Source organism: Podarcis cretensis, assembly GCF_951804945.1.
Source record: "Podarcis cretensis genome assembly, chromosome: 4".
Lineage (NCBI taxonomy): Eukaryota > Metazoa > Chordata > Lepidosauria > Squamata > Lacertidae > Podarcis > Podarcis cretensis.
The window spans coordinates 10,914,876-10,931,457 of record NC_137173.1 but is presented as its reverse complement, the minus strand read 5'-3'; the positions used below and the strand labels follow the sequence as shown (position 1 = coordinate 10,931,457).

Sequence of the window (16,582 nt, the reverse complement as noted above, 5' to 3'; positions counted from 1 at the left end):
CCAGATGGGCGGGGTATAAATAATAAATTGTTGTTGTTGTTGTTGTTGTTATATAGAGTTGGAAGGGAGCCCAAGGGTCCTATAGTCCAACCTCTACAATGCAGGAATCTTCACTAAAGCATCCACGACAGATGACCATCCAACCTCTGCTCAAAAACCTTCAAGGAAGGAGAGTCCACCACGTCCCGAGGGAGACCGTTCCACTGTCAAACAGCTCTTACTATCAGAGAGTTCTTCCTGATGTGGAGTCGGAATCTCCTTTCTTGTAACTTGGAAGCCATTGGTTTGTGCCTTGCCCTCCATTGTCCCCCCAAGACTAACGGATGCCCAGCGAGGGCAAGGAAGGAGTCTGAATGGGTGGTTTGGCATACCAAAGGGCAGAAGTCTATTTCGATAGATAGAAATGTGATCGGCACAAAAATCTCGTTTAAAAATACAGTGGTGCCTCGCAGGACGAAATTAATCCGTTCTGTGAGGCTCTTCGTATAGCGGTTTCTTTGTCTTGCGAAGCAAGCCCATTGACAGCTTAGCGGATTAGCGCTATTAGTGGTTTAGCGGCTTTTAGCGATCAGCTGTTAAGCGGCTTATCAGCGGATCAGCTGATAAGCAGCTTAGGGGCTTAGGAAAAGGGGGGGAAGGGGGGAAAACCCGCAGGAACTCCCAAGACATTTTCGTCTTGCGAAGCAAGCCCATAGGGAAATTCGTTTTGCGAAGCGCCTCCAAAACGGAAAACCCTTTCGTCTAGCGGGTTTTTCGTCTTGCGAGGCATTCGTCTTGCGGGGCACCACTGTAAGAGATTCTATGTAGTGAGATGAGTCTGCATTAAATCTTTGTGTGGACCACACAGCACAACATACATCAGAGGTGCATAGACAGAAAGATACATATACAGGGTGAGTCTTTTAAAAGAGGCCCCGTGGAACATGTTTATTCTGTATCCACAGGGCCTCTTTTAAAGGATTCGCCCTGTATAAGGAGGGTGTGATATGCAAGACAGGGTAAGCTCCCATTGTTTTCCCCCAGTTCCTGCCAACCTAGTAGTTTATTAGATAAATAGGTACCACTGCGGCAGGAAGGTTAATGGTGTTTCCATTCGCTCTGACACTCATTCTGGTCCTCTGTGCACCAGAAGCGGTTTAGTCCTGCTGGCCACATGACCCAGAAGAGCTGTCTGTGGACAAACTCCGGCTCCCTCAGCCTGAAAGCAGAGATGAGAATTTGATGGGACTTAACCATCCAGGGGTCCTTTTACCTTTACTGATATGCAAGAGGTGGCCAGAGAAGAATATTTGCAGAATAAAATGAACCATCTCTGGCAAGGCTGAACTGTTAATCCAGTGGCTCATCTTAGTTAATCAGCAAGAGTTCATTGTTGTTGGTCTGAAGTCCTTTCGGCACTGATAGAGTACACAGTGTTTCTAGTCTGCAATTCCTAGTTGATTTAAGCTAGAAGGGATGAGGGGGCAGGATTCAGTTCACTCCACATTTAAAGACAAATCTTATCTGTTTGGAACTTTGTAAAACAGCATGTGAATTGAAACACAGCTGCCCTTCAAAATCTGCGCTGCTCTGAATTTTGCGTTTCAATTGTCTAGCCACGTAATGTGTGGAAAAGTGTATTTACAAGAGTGTTGTGTGCATGATATGCATATATTGGTGAAAATAACATTATGATTAGGGAGTTTCCTTGCAAAAATTAAGTAAAAATGCATTAAGAGATCTCTATTTTAGAAATTCACACCCAAATGCTGGTGAATTTTCATGGGGAATTTTTGAAGGAAATAAATCACTAACTGACGTGAAAATGTGGAGAACCAAATTCGAAATTGGAAGAATGAAACAGAAACTGATAGTTTCACACATCTCTAGCAGTTAGTAAATGCAAACCCCCCCCCCCAAAAAAAAAACAACCCCACCACTTGATTGGATAAGATCGGACAAAGGAAGAGCTGTGGTGGTTTGTCTTTCCTTGCTTGCTTTTTTTTTGCCTTCATGACTACAAGATAAAACACACAGAGAATGAAGTATAAATAGTCTAGCCAGCAAAAGGCAAGAGAACTTGCATCATTAATGAATATGCGCTGGAAACATTCCGCTGGAGCAGAACTTAAAACATTTGCTTACATCAAAGTAGAGAACGATCAAAAGCTACAAGCTTCCCTGAAGGCTTTCATACAAAACCCCCAAAAAGGGGGGAAGAAAAGAAAGCCAAAGAGAGAGAGGGAGAGAGAAAGAAATTGGCTCTGCCTCTGTTATACTAGATGTATTGTATAAATGAAAATTAGTGTAAACAGACTGGAGATAACAATATATTAAATGTGTGCGATTTATATAGCTTGGAGGAAGACGATAATTGCAAAAGCCACAGGAGAGATGCATCTCCACACTTAAGTTGATTTCATCTTTTCAGTATTTATAAAGGCAGGGTGGGATGGAGAGGGCAGGGAGGAACCCGGGGACAGAATGGTGAGCTGCTATTAAAATATCGGCTGCTTGAATGGTGTCTGCAACTAGAGAGGACGCTTGGCCCCTTGGGAAAGGCTCTGGGACCCCAAACAGACGGGAGGCCCCAACAGTTATGTGCGTTCTAGCAATGGTGTAGAGATTGAGTGACTTAACATCCTTTCTTTTTTTCCCCTGGGAACAACGATCAGACACACGCTAAAATGCACACACACGGTCTTCAAACAAAAACATCTTGAAGGTCCCAGGCCACAGAGAGGTTAGGCTGGCCTCAACCAGAGCCAGGGCTTTTTCGGCCGTGGCCCCAATCTGGTGGAACGTTCTGTCACAAGAGGCTAGGGCCCTGGGGGACTTGACATCTTTCTGCAGGGCCTGCAAGACAGAGCTGTTCCACCAGGCCTTTGGCCAGGGCACAGCCTGACCCCCTCCTTTGGCAATCCTCACAGAACTCTAGCCCAATGGTTGCCATTAATCTGATTTGAATTAATTTTATAATGAAATGATTTTAGAATGTGCATCATTTTATTGTTGTTAGCCGCTCTGAGCCTGGCTTCGGCTGGGGAGAGTGGGACATAAATAAAAAAAATTATTATTATTTAAGGCACAGTTCTGAGAACATCAAGCAGAGAAAGTTTCGCTGAGAGCAAATCACAATTTCACCTCAAGAAGGAAAGGGGCCTTGGAAATGTGACAGCAGGGGCGAAGGAAGGGTTTGCGGTGGGTGTTGGCCACCCCGGGTGTCACCCTGAGGGGGGTTGACAAAATGGCGGGCGGCACTCACCACAGGGCCTGCAGTGCGCCCGAGCCACACGTCTATCCTGGGAGACACGCGGTGGCTTGGGCGCACTCAGGCTCTGCCCTGCCCAAACAGTCCGCCTGCTGCCTCCCCTCAGTTGTGGGGCGGCCGAGTGGGAGGAGGCAGGCAGACTCCGAAGGCCCCACGGTGTGCCTCCCCCTCGCCTGAACCCCTATGGGTGGCTCACCCCACCCCTGGGTGTGCTGCCCCAGGCGCCCAATCAGGTTCCTCCGCCTCTGCGTGACAGCGACTGCAGTCGGAAATGTCAGAGCCTTGTCCAGCTGCCCTCGCAGGGCAGAAGGCCACACAGAATTTTCTCCACATATTTACCACCGTTTTTTTAGTGGGGGACCTCTCTTTCTCTCTCCCTCCCTCTCTCTCATGCTCTAGTGGGGAGAAAGGAGCATCGACATGATATACTGGGATGGGCTATTGCAGTGGTGGGGAACTGGATCTGAATGGCAGGCTGGATCCTTATCCATATCCTGGACCGCCTCTCCTGGTATGCCCCGCAGAGGACCTTAAGGTCCACAAATGACAACACTTTGGAGGTCCCGAGCCTCAAGAAGGTTAGATTGGTTTCAGCTAGGGCCAGGGCCTTTTCAGTCCTGGCCCCGACTTGGTGGAATGCTCTGTCACAAGAGACTAGGGCCCTGTGGGACCTGACGTCTTTCCGCAGGGCCTGCAAGACAGAGGTGTTCCGCCTGGCCTTTGGTTTGGACTAGGTCTGCCCCTTATGTTTCCCTCCCCCTATGGTCTTGATTTTAAAATGAGGCTGCATTTTAAATTGCATTTTAACCTGTATTTTAAAATTGTTCCCCCTCCCCGTCTTTCCCCCCTATTATGTTTTTACTGTGATTTTATTGGTGTTAGCTGCCCTGAGCCCGGCTCTGGCCAGGGAGGGTGGGGTATAAATAAAATCACACACCCCTGTGCGCCAGGTTTAATAGGTGGGCAGGGTTGCCCACATATCAATCACCTCACTGCATCATGATGTCACATGGCCATTTCTGCCCACCCACTTTGAAATCAAATGCACCGCTTGCAAATAACTTTAGAAGACCTTGTGGGATACTTTGTAAGGGGTGACTTAAGACCCGGCAACCAGCGGACGGACAGGTGTAGCAGAGCCCATTAAAAAGCCCTCCACAAGCTGATTGCCCAGCCTTGTGGAGTTCTTTGCAAGGGGCTGTGCAGCCTGCAGACCCCTTTCCTCTGTGCCAGGTCTTTATGTGCCCCACACCTGGTGCCATATATGACATGAGGTGTAGGGCAGGGGGCCCTACAGGCCAGAGCTTCCCAAGTAGCCACTGTATGGAGCACTAATGGATAGCTGGCCAACTCTTTGGCCAACTCTGCATATTGTAATTAGATAGGCTCCGGTGGATTGAGCGGGCGAGACCAATAGGGGATCCAATGGTCAAGATGGTGTTCTCTAAACAGTGGTACCTCGGGTTACAGACGCTTCAGGTTACAGACTCCACTAACCCAGAAATAGTACGTTGGGTTAAGAATTTTGCTTCAGGATGAGAACAGAAATTGCGCATTGGTGGCAGCAGGAGGCCCCATTAGCTAAAGTGGTGCTTCAGGTTAAGAACAGTTTCAGGTTAAGAACAGACCTCCGGAACAAATTAAGTTCTTAACCCGAGGTACCACTGTATGTGCTGTAGAGGGAAGTAAGGGGCATATGCAGATCGTCCACCTGGGAAAGTAGCCAGTCTAGGAAAAGGGAAAAGTCTGGTCCTAAACCTCCATTGCCTTGCGGGGAATCTTTGGGAGAAGAAAAGGCTCAGTTATTGTTTATTGAATTTATACCCCGGGGGTCTCAGGGCGGTTCACAGAATGCATAGATCTGGAGTGGAGTCCCTAAGACGGTTGGATTTCACCTTGTACGTCTCCTTCCAGCAACTCCTGCAGCCAAGCCTGGTGCAAACGTTTTGCTCCCCTTTCCTTTGGACCACATCAGCGAAGCTGAGAGCGGGACCTTGTCATCTAGGCAGCCCAAGACCTCCATACACACAGCCCTGTCATGCGCCCCAGGGAAGCTACTTTGGTGCTGCTAATGCAGCGGTTTGACTTCACCCCGGGGGCACACTCCATTGTCTCGAGACAGACAGATGTCAACAACAACCCAGATCCAGATTGCCAGCTGATTATTTGGATGCAACCCACAACATACGACATGGATCAATTTAGGCTTATTTGACAACTTAAAGGTAAAGGTAAAGGTACCCCTGCCCGTACGGGCCAGTCTTGACAGACTCTGGGGTTGTGCGCCCATCTCACTTAAGAGGCCAGGGGCCAGCGCTGTCCGGAGACACTTCCGGGTCACGTGGCCAGCGTGACATCGCTGCTCTGGCGAGCCAGAGCCGCACACGGAAACGCCGTTTACCTTCCCGCTGGTAAGCGGTCCCTATTTATCTACTTGCACCCGAAGGTGCTTTCGAACTGCTAGGTTGGCAGGCGCTGGGACCGAGCAGCGGGAGCGCACCCCGCCGCAGGGATTTGAACCGCCGACCTTTCGATCGGCAAGTCCTAGGCGCTGAGGCTTTAACCCACAGCGCCACCTGCGTCCCATTTGACAACTTAAAAGAGGGTTAAACCCTGGAACTTTGGCCTCCAAAGTGGATGTTCTGCCGCTGAGCTATCACCCGAGTTTTCTTCCTTCACTTTCTGCCCACCATCACAAAGCAAAGGGGGTTTTGTGAGTCCTTAAAGACACCAAAAAAAAATAATAATAATAAAATGGGGGGGGGAGTAGGAGGGAGGGAGATTTGTGCCAGTTTGTAATGTCATTGCAGCTCTCTGCAGACATGTAAGAGATCAAGAGATGCTTTTTAAAATGTTAACATGATTGTAAAAAGGAAGGAAGGAAGGAAAGGAGGGAGGAAGCAATCTCCAGAGGGGAGCTGTGAAATGTTTTGATTTGACAATGCCATGAGATTCTAATTTTTTTCTTCTGCAAGAACCAGGGTAGACAGCTTGCAAGCCTTTTAATCCGAAGAATGGTTTCTTTCTTAAATACTGTTCAATAATGCTCATGTTTGGCTGATTTCCAGAGCTTTGTGTAATAGCCCGAAAGCAGTGCTTAGAGGTGCAATCCACAACATTTCCTTGCCCTGGACTCACTCTATACACCTCGTGTTTCCTCATCTACACTGTGTTTCTAGACAGATGTTGCATTTCATTGTACCATATGATGGGGATGATGCAAATGTCTGAATGCACCTGGTCACCTGCGGTGAGGGGAAAAGTAATCTACAGGCGACCAGGCAAGGGGAACTTTACAAACTTTACACACTTTTTAAATTATTATTAAAGATTTTCTTGTTTTACAGAAGTATGTGTAATGTCTCTCGTATTTTTTCCATGTAACATTTTTATAAATCCGTTTCATTTGTTGAGACATTAGGGGGAAGATGGGTGAGGGTGGAGGTGGGGTCGGGTGGCGATGTTTCTATTTTGCTTAATGTATGTAGGGTTTGGTGTCAGTGTTGCTCGTGCAGGTTCTCTGCTGTTCACTTGTTTTCCTTTGGTGGTGAGAGAGGTTGGGGTTGGCCTAGGGTGTGGTTGTTTGTTTGTGGTTGGCTGTGGTGATCTTTGTTTTTGTGTGTGAGTTGGGTGGGTGGGTGTTTTGGATCAGGTTAGCTATATTGATTTGTATGCTGTTGGTGGATTATTGTCATTGTCTTGTTGGGCTGTGTATGTGATAAAGGGGAGCCATACCGGGGTAAAGGCGTCTTCTGTTTGTCCCCGTGTCAGTTTCAGTTTATTGGTTAATTTTTCTAGTAGGGCTGTTTCTCATACTATTTGGTATTGGCTACACACTTTAAATATCTGCAAATGGCTTAGGCCTGGTCTACAATTTAATTGAATTAGGTAGTGGAATTGGCCATGCCGCTCTGTCAGGAGGCTACAATTTTTGAATATCCTCTTCTGTAAAAGCCCCTTTACCACAGTTGTCAACCCAATTTCAACCAACTTGGGCCGCACAATCATCAGGTGAGGCCTTGTTGATGGTGCCACCGCTTGGGGATGCCCAGTTGGCATTAACCCATGACAGGACTGGAATGCCCTGTGCTGTGTGTGAGAGACTTTTGAGCATTAGATGGCTGAAATACACTGAAAGGCCCCATGCAACGCTTCTGAAGTCCAATAGTTCAACTGTTTGGTTGGGCATCAAAAGTGGCAGCACATCTTGCGTAGGAACTACCGACGATCAGCTGATCATCAGCATTCAGAAGCCCGAAGCGCTTTTGATGCGCTGGTGATCAGCTAATTGTTAAGGCTTCAAAGGACAACATAGGTCTCTTTTGGAAATCCCATCCAAAGAGCCTTGCACATCACTTCAAAGTTCTAAGGACCAACTGATGACTGGACTTCAAAGTGCAGGCTTGCAAGTAGGTGCTTTGAAGTCCCGGCAATCAGCTGATCCATCAGCACTTCAAAGCACCTTGCAAAAAAAAAAAAAAAAGCCCTGTGCTGTGCCTTGAAGTCCTACCAGCCAGCTGGTTGTTGGGGCTTCAGGGTTCCACACCACCCAATTTCATTGTGACATACAGTGATTGACAGGTGTGCAGCCCTGCCCAACTTTCAAATTTGGCCTACAGGCAGGAGGGGGAGATAGGGGTCTGGCCCACCAGCCAGATCCTATTCCTCATGCCTGTATACGTTTTTTAGTGTACACCAAAAAGGACAGAAAGAAATCAATTATCTGTAAGGTGTTAAGGAGCCCCAGATTCAGAATAAGATTTCAGATATAGGCACAGCAGGTTGCAGGAGAGCCTTACAACGCAGAACAAAACAACCTTTGGCTTCTTCAACCTCTGATACAAAGCCCTTCCTGGACTTTTCAAACAGATCCTGAAGCTTTTTTTTAAAAAAAAAAACTGCAAATGAGTTGAAACGAGCAGCAGGTATAGCTTAGGGATTAGGAAGTGAGGTAACCTGCCCTAAGGCAAGACTTTGCAGCTCTGTGGGACATTCCTGGTGAAATGTATTGTTCAAAAAATCACAATAATTTAAGGTAAGGAAACAGAGGCAGCCTCATTCTGTAGCTTCGCCTGCTAAGCACTAAAACCCTCTTTCCCCACCCTTGAGGCAGAGTCGTGCGATCTAAAACCAAGATGGGTTTGCGTTGCTTTTACAAACTTGATACTTCAAATCCACAACTCCTTGTTCCCTTAATTCCACTGCCTTCCATCTTTCCGGAAAGACAAGAGATGTTCACAAGGCGCATTTGGTGTCGAGATCGCGGCGGCCGGGATATAACTTATCTTTATCCGGAAGTTGGCAATAGAGGTGGGTAAGCTTGTGGAGGGGTTATGTTTCATATGCCAAAGCTTGAGCTATAACCTTTCGCGATTTAAAAGATGTCTCCCTTAACTGACTTCTTTCTAGCTCTGGCAGAAAACAAAAGAGGGAATGCGAGACCATGAGCTGAACTTAAAAAGCAGGCCTGGAATGTTTTAGTAGCTGTCTCAGCACTGTTTAAAAGAAGCAGGATGGGCTTTTTAGCTCAAAATGAAGCCCTCCAGATGTTGCTAGACTGTAGACATCTTCAAGCTGCTGTTTTATCATGGGTGTATTCTGTAGCATGTCACTGATGCATTAACAGTGCATTTGTGCTGCATTTATCTTCTTCTTTGGTGATCCCTCGTAGCCGAGTAAGATTGTCTTCCATAAAAACGGTTTTAACAGTGAGTTCATAAATGACTGTGGAAGCCAATTCTGGATCCACACGTCCTTCCACAGTGGGGACATTGGTTTTCGGGTGGGTGTTGATCATGGTGAGGGTTTGCCAAGCATGCCTTCCTCTTTTTTTTTTCTTTTTTAAAAAATAATATTTATTCAAATTTTAAAGATTACAAAGAGAAAATTAGAAAAAAATAAAAAATAAAGACAGAAAAAATACAAACAATTAGAAAAAAAACAACAGCTCAAACCTTTACATAACTTTATTTCCTTTGCTTATTTCCTTGACCTCCTCACACCTCCCTTTTTTGTATTCTAGTTCAATTAGATATTTCAGCAAATCCTTTCCAGCTTTGTTTTTATCCTAATAATTTATCTTAATATACTGTAATTTTACATTCTCATCTTTCTCCAATTAAAAAATCAATTTTTGCCTAATCCTTTATATCATTTCTGCTAAGACCACATTACTTCATTCCAACATCCTTCTAACATTCCTTAATTTTCCAATGCTTCTGTAAATAAACTTTGAATTTTTTCCAATCTTCTTCCACCAACTCTTCACCTTGGTCTCGGATTCTGCCAGTCATTTCCGCCAGTTCCATATAGTCCATCACTTTCATCTGCCATTCTTCCCGGGTGGGTAAATCTTGTGTCTTCCAATACTTTGCAATGAGTATTCTTGCTGCTGTTGTTGCATACATAAAAAAAGTTCTGTCCTTCTTTAACACCAATTGGCCGACCATGCTCAGGAGAAAGGCCTCTGGTTTCTCAAGCATGCCTTCCTCTTAGCATGTTTCTCCCTTGCGTCCTGAGTTCGAGTGTCTTCAAAGCCCATGACACCTTTGGTAAAAGCTGTTCTTCAACTGGAGCACTCGCAGGCCAGTATTTACCAGTTGTTGGTGTTTATACTACATTTTTTTAGATTTATCTTGAGAGAGTCTTTAAACCTCTTTTGTTGACCACCAGCATTACGCTTTCCATTTTCAAGTTCGGAATAGAGTAGTTGCTTTGGAAGACGATAATCAGGCATCAGCACAACATGACCAGTCCAACGAAGTTGATATTGAAGAATCATCGCTTCAATACTGGATTTATACAGGACCACCCAGCCATCATCCCATTCTGTCAGCTGTTCTGCAATGTTCCCCCAATGAAGGACATAAATGTATGTTTGTTTATTACCTGCTCTTCACCCTAAGGCCCCAGGGCAGGTTACCGCAATTAGAACAATATTAAAAACAATTTCAAACAAGGTTGCTGCTTTCAGCCCACAAGCGATAATGTAATTTGTTATGCTTCCCCTCCATTTGCTTGATGTTTGCATTGAAGTGAATGGGGTGAAATAACATAGTGGCATTGCAATGCACATAATTAATTCAATAAATTACATGTGTTACAACATTTCACCACCGGGGGCAGCAAAAGCGAGTAACATTGGTTTTGGCGGAATTGCAGTGGAACAGAAACAGGGCTGCATGTGGCAGGTGCAGGACAGAAAGGAAAATTCTTAGGCTCTCTAATTCACCCTGTTTTTCTCTGTATATTTTCCTCCATCTCTGCCCCTGCAGCTATTATATATGTAAGGCAAAAGTGTGGCTGCCGGCAGCATAATTGAAAGTTAAGCTTTGGACACAGCAGGGGCTATGCTCATTAATCAATTGCTCTTGTCTTACTGTGCACTCTGATTATCCCTCTCCAGGAGAAGGTCTAAAAATAAGGCCCATAGAAAATCGAAAATCAATCTGTGGCCCATGCTTCTCTTCATATGTATAACTTGCATGGTAATAAACTTCGGTTTGAAGTTTAGCCCTGCTGAGTTTTTAAAAAAACCAGTATTTGTCTCTTTCTGTGCCGAGAGATCAGAGATTTTCTTATGCGGCGTTCTTTTTCATGCATTGTACTATACCGGGTGTTGAAGGAAAGATTTGCTTAAGAACAACAACACGTTATCAAGGAAATTTGTCTTTTCAGTCCAGGATTAGGTCTTCAGTAAATAGCCAATTTGTCTAGAAGTAGCCTAAGGCATAGCCTTAGTCTGTGAGCACTTTGGGCTCTTTTGGGCAAATGTTTGCAATGTGTGTAATCCAGGACTGCAAATAACATGCTTAAGAACTTCACATCTTTATGAGAGAGCATTCTGTCAAAGGCGGTAATAAAGAGCTACCTACGGGCATCAATAATTTGGCTTCTCTGGACCTTTCTGGTTCTTTTCCCAGTCTTTGGCCCAAGAAAGGCCATGCAGAGAGGTTGTGCATCAACAATTGACCCTCTATGGGTCACAGAAAGCGTTCCCAGCATCTGTTGTCCCCTACACTCTCTGTGCTGATAGTTTAACTCAGCCAATGGCTAGGGAGACTTCACAAAGTACCAGCATGTGCTTATGTCACATCCTATATGTTGTTGCTGTTGTTTAGTCGTTTAGTCGTGTCCAACTCTTCGTGACCCCATGGACCAGAGCACGCCAGGCACTCCTGTCTTCCACTGCCTCCCGCAGCTTGGTCAAACTCATGCTGGTAGCTTCAAGAACACTGCCCAACCATCTTGTCCTCTGTCGTCCCCTTCTCCTTGTGCCCTCCATCTTTCCCATCATCAGGGTCTTTTCCAGGGAGTCTTCTCTTCTCATGAGGTGGCCAAAGTATTGGAGCCTCAGCTTCAGGATCTGTCCTTCCAGTGAGCACTCAGGGCTGATTTTCTTCAGAATGGATCGGTTTGATCTTCTTGCAGTCCATGGGACTCTCAAGAGTCTCTTCCAGCACCATAATTCAAAAGCATCAATTCTTTGGCAATCAGCCTTCTTTATGGTCCAGCTCTCACTTCCATACATCACTACTGGGAAAACCATATCTTTAACTATACTATTCTATATATCCTATATGTACATCCTATATATATCATACCCTAATGTAGTGGCTCCTAGAAGCTGTCAGCAAGCAACAGCAGCCACACCCCAGGCTGGCTAAAGCAGGTGAGGATAGCCGATGGGTCTCAAACCCTGCATGTAAAGACAGACTGGTGGACTGAGTGGACTGAGCAGAGAACAGGATGCTGGAGTAGATTGGCCATTGTCTTGATCCTGCAGGCTATTCTTACGTTCTCCTCTTGCGTACAAAATTGGTTTCTACTGAGATTAGCTCACTATTGTCCACCAGGACTGCCTGCAGCTCTCAAAACTCTTGAATAAGGTTTTCTTCACTGCTGCCAACTGAAATTCTTAAAGAGCAAGCAGGGATCTAAGTTCTCTGACTGCCTACATTGCAATGGCTAAAACACCTCCCCTAGCCGTGTATGAATTTATGAAGCATTCCTACAGCATTAACTCGGTCCTTCTGTGTTTAAAAATGTTGCAATTTTCCAAAGTCCTGTCCAGGGATATCTGCAGAGCTATTTTGCTCACGGGGGGCTCAGTGTTATAATAAATCTGCTAAGCAAACTGTGCATTCCTTGGGTTTCTGTGAAGAGTGCCCAGCTTACTGGGGATATTGCCTATTCAGCTGCTGACGAAAGTGTCTTCTCAGTGTGCTGGCTCGTGACATCCCAATGTTCAGTTCTTCCCCTACACCCCTTTTGCATAAGAACATAAGAAGGTGCCATTGGCAAAAGTGGAGGGTGGTGGGACACAGAGAATAGTCTCACTGAGCAAATTCAACATGTGGATGACTTCTTTACATAGCCAAGTTCCGAGCTGTTTAGGCCAGAGATGAGGAGCCTGTGGCCCCCAGATATTGCTGGACTACAGCTCCCATCATCCCTGACCATTAACCATGCTGTTTGGGAGCCCCAACAACATCTAGAGGGCCGGAGGTTTAGGGCTTTCGATGTAAGAACTGGGCACAGAAACAAGCTGGAAGCAGAATATGCTAAATATTCAGTATACATGAAGGAGCATCTCCACCCCTATCGTTGGTCTAGCTCAGATGGCAAGGAAATAAACAACTATCCAACTTTCAGAAGACATCTGAAGGCAGCCCTGTTTAGGGAAGTTTTTAATGTTTGATGTTTTATCGTGTTTTTAATATTCTGTTGGGAGCCACCCAGAGGGGCTGGGGAAACCCATCCAGATGGGTGGGGTATAAAGAAGAAGAAGAAGAAGAAGAAGAAGAAGAAGAAGAAGAAGAAGAAGAAGAAGAATAGTAGTAGTAGTAGTAGTAGTAGTAGTAGTTTGGATTTGATATCCCGCCTTTCACTCCCTTTAAGGAGTCTCAAAGCAGCTAACATTCTCCTTTCCCTTCCTCCCCCACAACAAACACTCTGTGAGGTGAGTGGGGCTGAGAGACGTCAGAGAAGTGTGACTGGCCCAAGGTCACCCAGCAGCTGCATGTGGAGGAGCGGAGACGCGAACCCGGTTCCCCAGATTACGAGACTACCGCTCTTAACCACTACACCACACTGGCTCACAATTATTATAACTATATTCATGCACACCACTTTGAGCTCCTTGGAGAAAATGTACAAATGAGATAGATAGATATATATATATACACACACACACACACACACATACATAAAACCCAACCCAACCCCACTAAAATTAAGATTCAAAACCCAGCACTTTGAATTCAGCCCAGAAACTAATCGTGTTTTTAATATTCTGTTGGGAGCCACCCAGAGTGGCTGGGGAAACCCAGCCAGATGGGTGGGGTATGAATAAATTATTATCATTATCATTATTATTTATTAAATAGGTGTGATGTGGTCTGAAAGAGGGTCCCATCAGAATTTTAGCTACACTTTTCAGATCATAAGTGTAGAACCTGACTTTTGTGCCTGTTTGCAGAGAACATATGCTGACATTTCTGAACACTTTGCAGAGGCAGCCCCATGTCAACAGCAAGAAACTAAATGCTGAAGGCTGCTATGTTAGGGCAAAGGGGGCACTGCACCCATCAACCTTCATATCCCACCTGCCTGCAAAATTCCTGCCAACCAGCCCAGGCATGTGGCAGAACTGCATGTGGCAGAACCCCCCTCCCGTGCCTCAGAGTTGCCCTTGTAGAACTCAGCAGGGAGGAAGAGGATGGGGACAAAACTAGAATCAGATGGCTCTGCCAACCGTTTTTTCTGGTGCCAGCTACTGTCAAACTCCCTGCCAGGGGCGTAGCGCCATTTGCCAGCACCTGGGGTGGGCACCAAGCGTGCTCACCTGGCTCTCGCCACCGACGGCGCAGAGCGGGTGCTCACACCCTGTGTGGGGACAGGACACAAAGGGTGGAGGGCATCCTCCATGATCCCCAACCCAATGCTGGAGCCAGGCAAGGCTGGCACAACAAGGATCTCTGTGGGGGCACCAGGTTTGTGCCCCATGCTCCTGGAGCAACGGCTCCCCTGGTACCCCTACGCTATTGCTCCCTGCCTTCCCTTACCAAAGCTAATAGGCACCAGCCACCACTAGAAGCAACCAATCTGTTGTTGTTGTTGTTTAGTCGTCTAGTCGTGTCCGACCCTTCGTGACCCCATGAACCAGAGCACGCCAGGCACTTCTGTCTTCCACTGCCTCCCGCAGTTTGGTCAAACTCATGCTAGTAGCTTTGAGAACACTGTCCAACCATCTCGTCCTCTGTTGTCCCCTTCTCCTTGTGCCCTCCATCTTTCCCAACATCAGGGTCTTTTCCAGGGAGTCTTCTCTTCTCATGAAGTTGCCAAAGTATTGGAGCCCCAGCTTCAGGATCTGTCCTTCCAGTGAGCACTCAGGGCTGATTTCTTTCAGAATGGAGAGGTTTAATCTTCTTGCAGTCCATGGGACTCTTAAGAGTCTCCTCCAGCACCATAATTCAAAAGCATCAATTCTTCAGCGATCAGACCAAATCAGGTGTAAAGGTTGCCACCTGACTTTTTGCAGGGCTGCTAAGGCAAGCGAAGCCATGGGCTGATAACACCATGCCACACACTGAGTTTCCCTAGACATCTGGGAGGGGGCTGTGGCGTTTGCCCTCCTAGGTGTGTGACATCATACTGGGTTCATAAGGAAAGAGTTAACTAATTGTAAAATGACTGACCAATGGGAACCCAAGGGGCAGATTTAACTGTGTATAAGGTTTAAGCACAGAGGGTTTTTTGGAGGAGTTAGAGTGGTTGAGAAGACAGTCTGGAGTTAGACGAGAGAGGGAAGATAAGTCTGTGGGTTGGGCTAGTCTGGTGTGAGAAAGTGAGAGAATTTGTTAAGAGGAGTCAGTCAAACAGTTGAGATAATCAGTCAGAAGGTATTAGGAAGGTATAGGCTGGTAAAGAAACTAAAGTTAAGATACTGACAGGAATATTATCTGAGAAACTATAAACTTGATAATGTTTGTAAAATAAAATTGTTGGGTTTTTTGTTCACTTTTAACAACTGTCTGGACTCAGTGTTTTACCAGAGAGTAACTGGTTGGTGACAGCGGGGAAGCGAGCACAGTGGTGGCACAGGGATGAATAGACCGTTAAACGTCTGGGGACCCTGTGTGATTGCCACAGGGGCAATTGTGGGGACCGAATACTAGACACAGGTATTTTTAAACGCCTGCAATGTCTAGTCCCAGATTTGGATTTGTTAACGTCTTTTCCTGACGTTTATGTGGAATGCCGCTTTGGAACCCAATGAGAGGCTGGCGAGGCAACAGATTATTGGATTCTATATAATCCATGAAGCGACGTGTTCCAGATCAGAAACTTCAGGTTTTCCAACACGTTTTTTATGAGGGAAAATTTTTCATATAACTCATTTGGTAGGAATGCTCTCCATTTCCTGGTAGGTTTTTATGCTTTCCTTTGTTGCTGCTTCACTTATTACACAGTCACTAATGGCAATTGCAGAGATCGGCTTTGTAGATGCTGGCATGACACATGGGTTTTTGTGCCATGGGGAAATCTTCCTATAGAGCGGGCCTCGTGGAAGCAGCCGTTGGAGGGGGAATTCGCTCCTGTGCTCGAAAGTCAGGTGCTTTGACCGTAAACTTGGAAATGACCAAGCCAAACGCCACTTTCGTGAGGTCTAGTGGCATGCCCTGCCAAAAAAAGGGTTTGAAATATTAATTCCAAAATAACAAGGTAGCAAATAGGAGCACACTTGATTTGTTTATCGGGAGCATATACTATAAAAAATGGACCAGTTGCCCTGCTTAATAGCTTGCCATGCCCTTATACAGAACACACTGTAAAAGATGGTTGGTTTTCCCTTCCAGAACATTCCGATCTGATTGCCTCACGGACGCCGTTTCTTTGATGTTGAAGACAGAGACGAGAGGGCCATGGATGTGAAAGAAAGGAAGCCGTATCGTTCTCTGACCAGGCGCCGTGATGCAGAGCGCCGCTACACCAGCTCGTCCGCAGAGAGCGAGGACAGCAAGATACCTCAGAAGTCGTACAGCTCCAGCGAGACTCTGAAGGCTTACGACCAGGACTCCAGGCTGACGTACGGCAACCGGGTGAAAGAAATGGTGCACCAGGAAGTGGACGAGTACTGCCGAACAGGTACGGTTCTTGCACCCTGGCCTCCTTGAAGTTGGGCAGTTGGGGAGGGCACTCAAAGTTTTCCCCATCTATTCCTGAACATTCCTGGACTGCCTTTCCACCCAAAGGAGCCCAGGGTGGTAAAACTCCAAAACGTGAAAACCAAAAATTTAAAATAAAACGGGAAAAAACTTTTTTATCACC

The 16,582-nt window shown here is 46.1% G+C and overlaps 1 protein-coding gene across 10 annotated transcripts in view; it reads left to right on the top strand.

Annotated features, from left to right (window-relative positions):
• The window catches only part of TENM4 (teneurin transmembrane protein 4), a 649,734-nt gene that overhangs the window by 260,327 nt on the left and 372,825 nt on the right, over positions 1-16,582 (top strand). For all 10 annotated transcript variants that reach the window (XM_079973241.1, XM_079973246.1, XM_079973247.1 and 7 more), the window contains one exon: positions 16,111-16,399. In XM_079973241.1, the coding sequence (XP_079829367.1) occupies positions 16,177-16,399 (223 nt within the window). In that variant the 5' untranslated portion in view covers positions 16,111-16,176. The remainder of the gene's footprint in view (positions 1-16,110; positions 16,400-16,582) is intronic.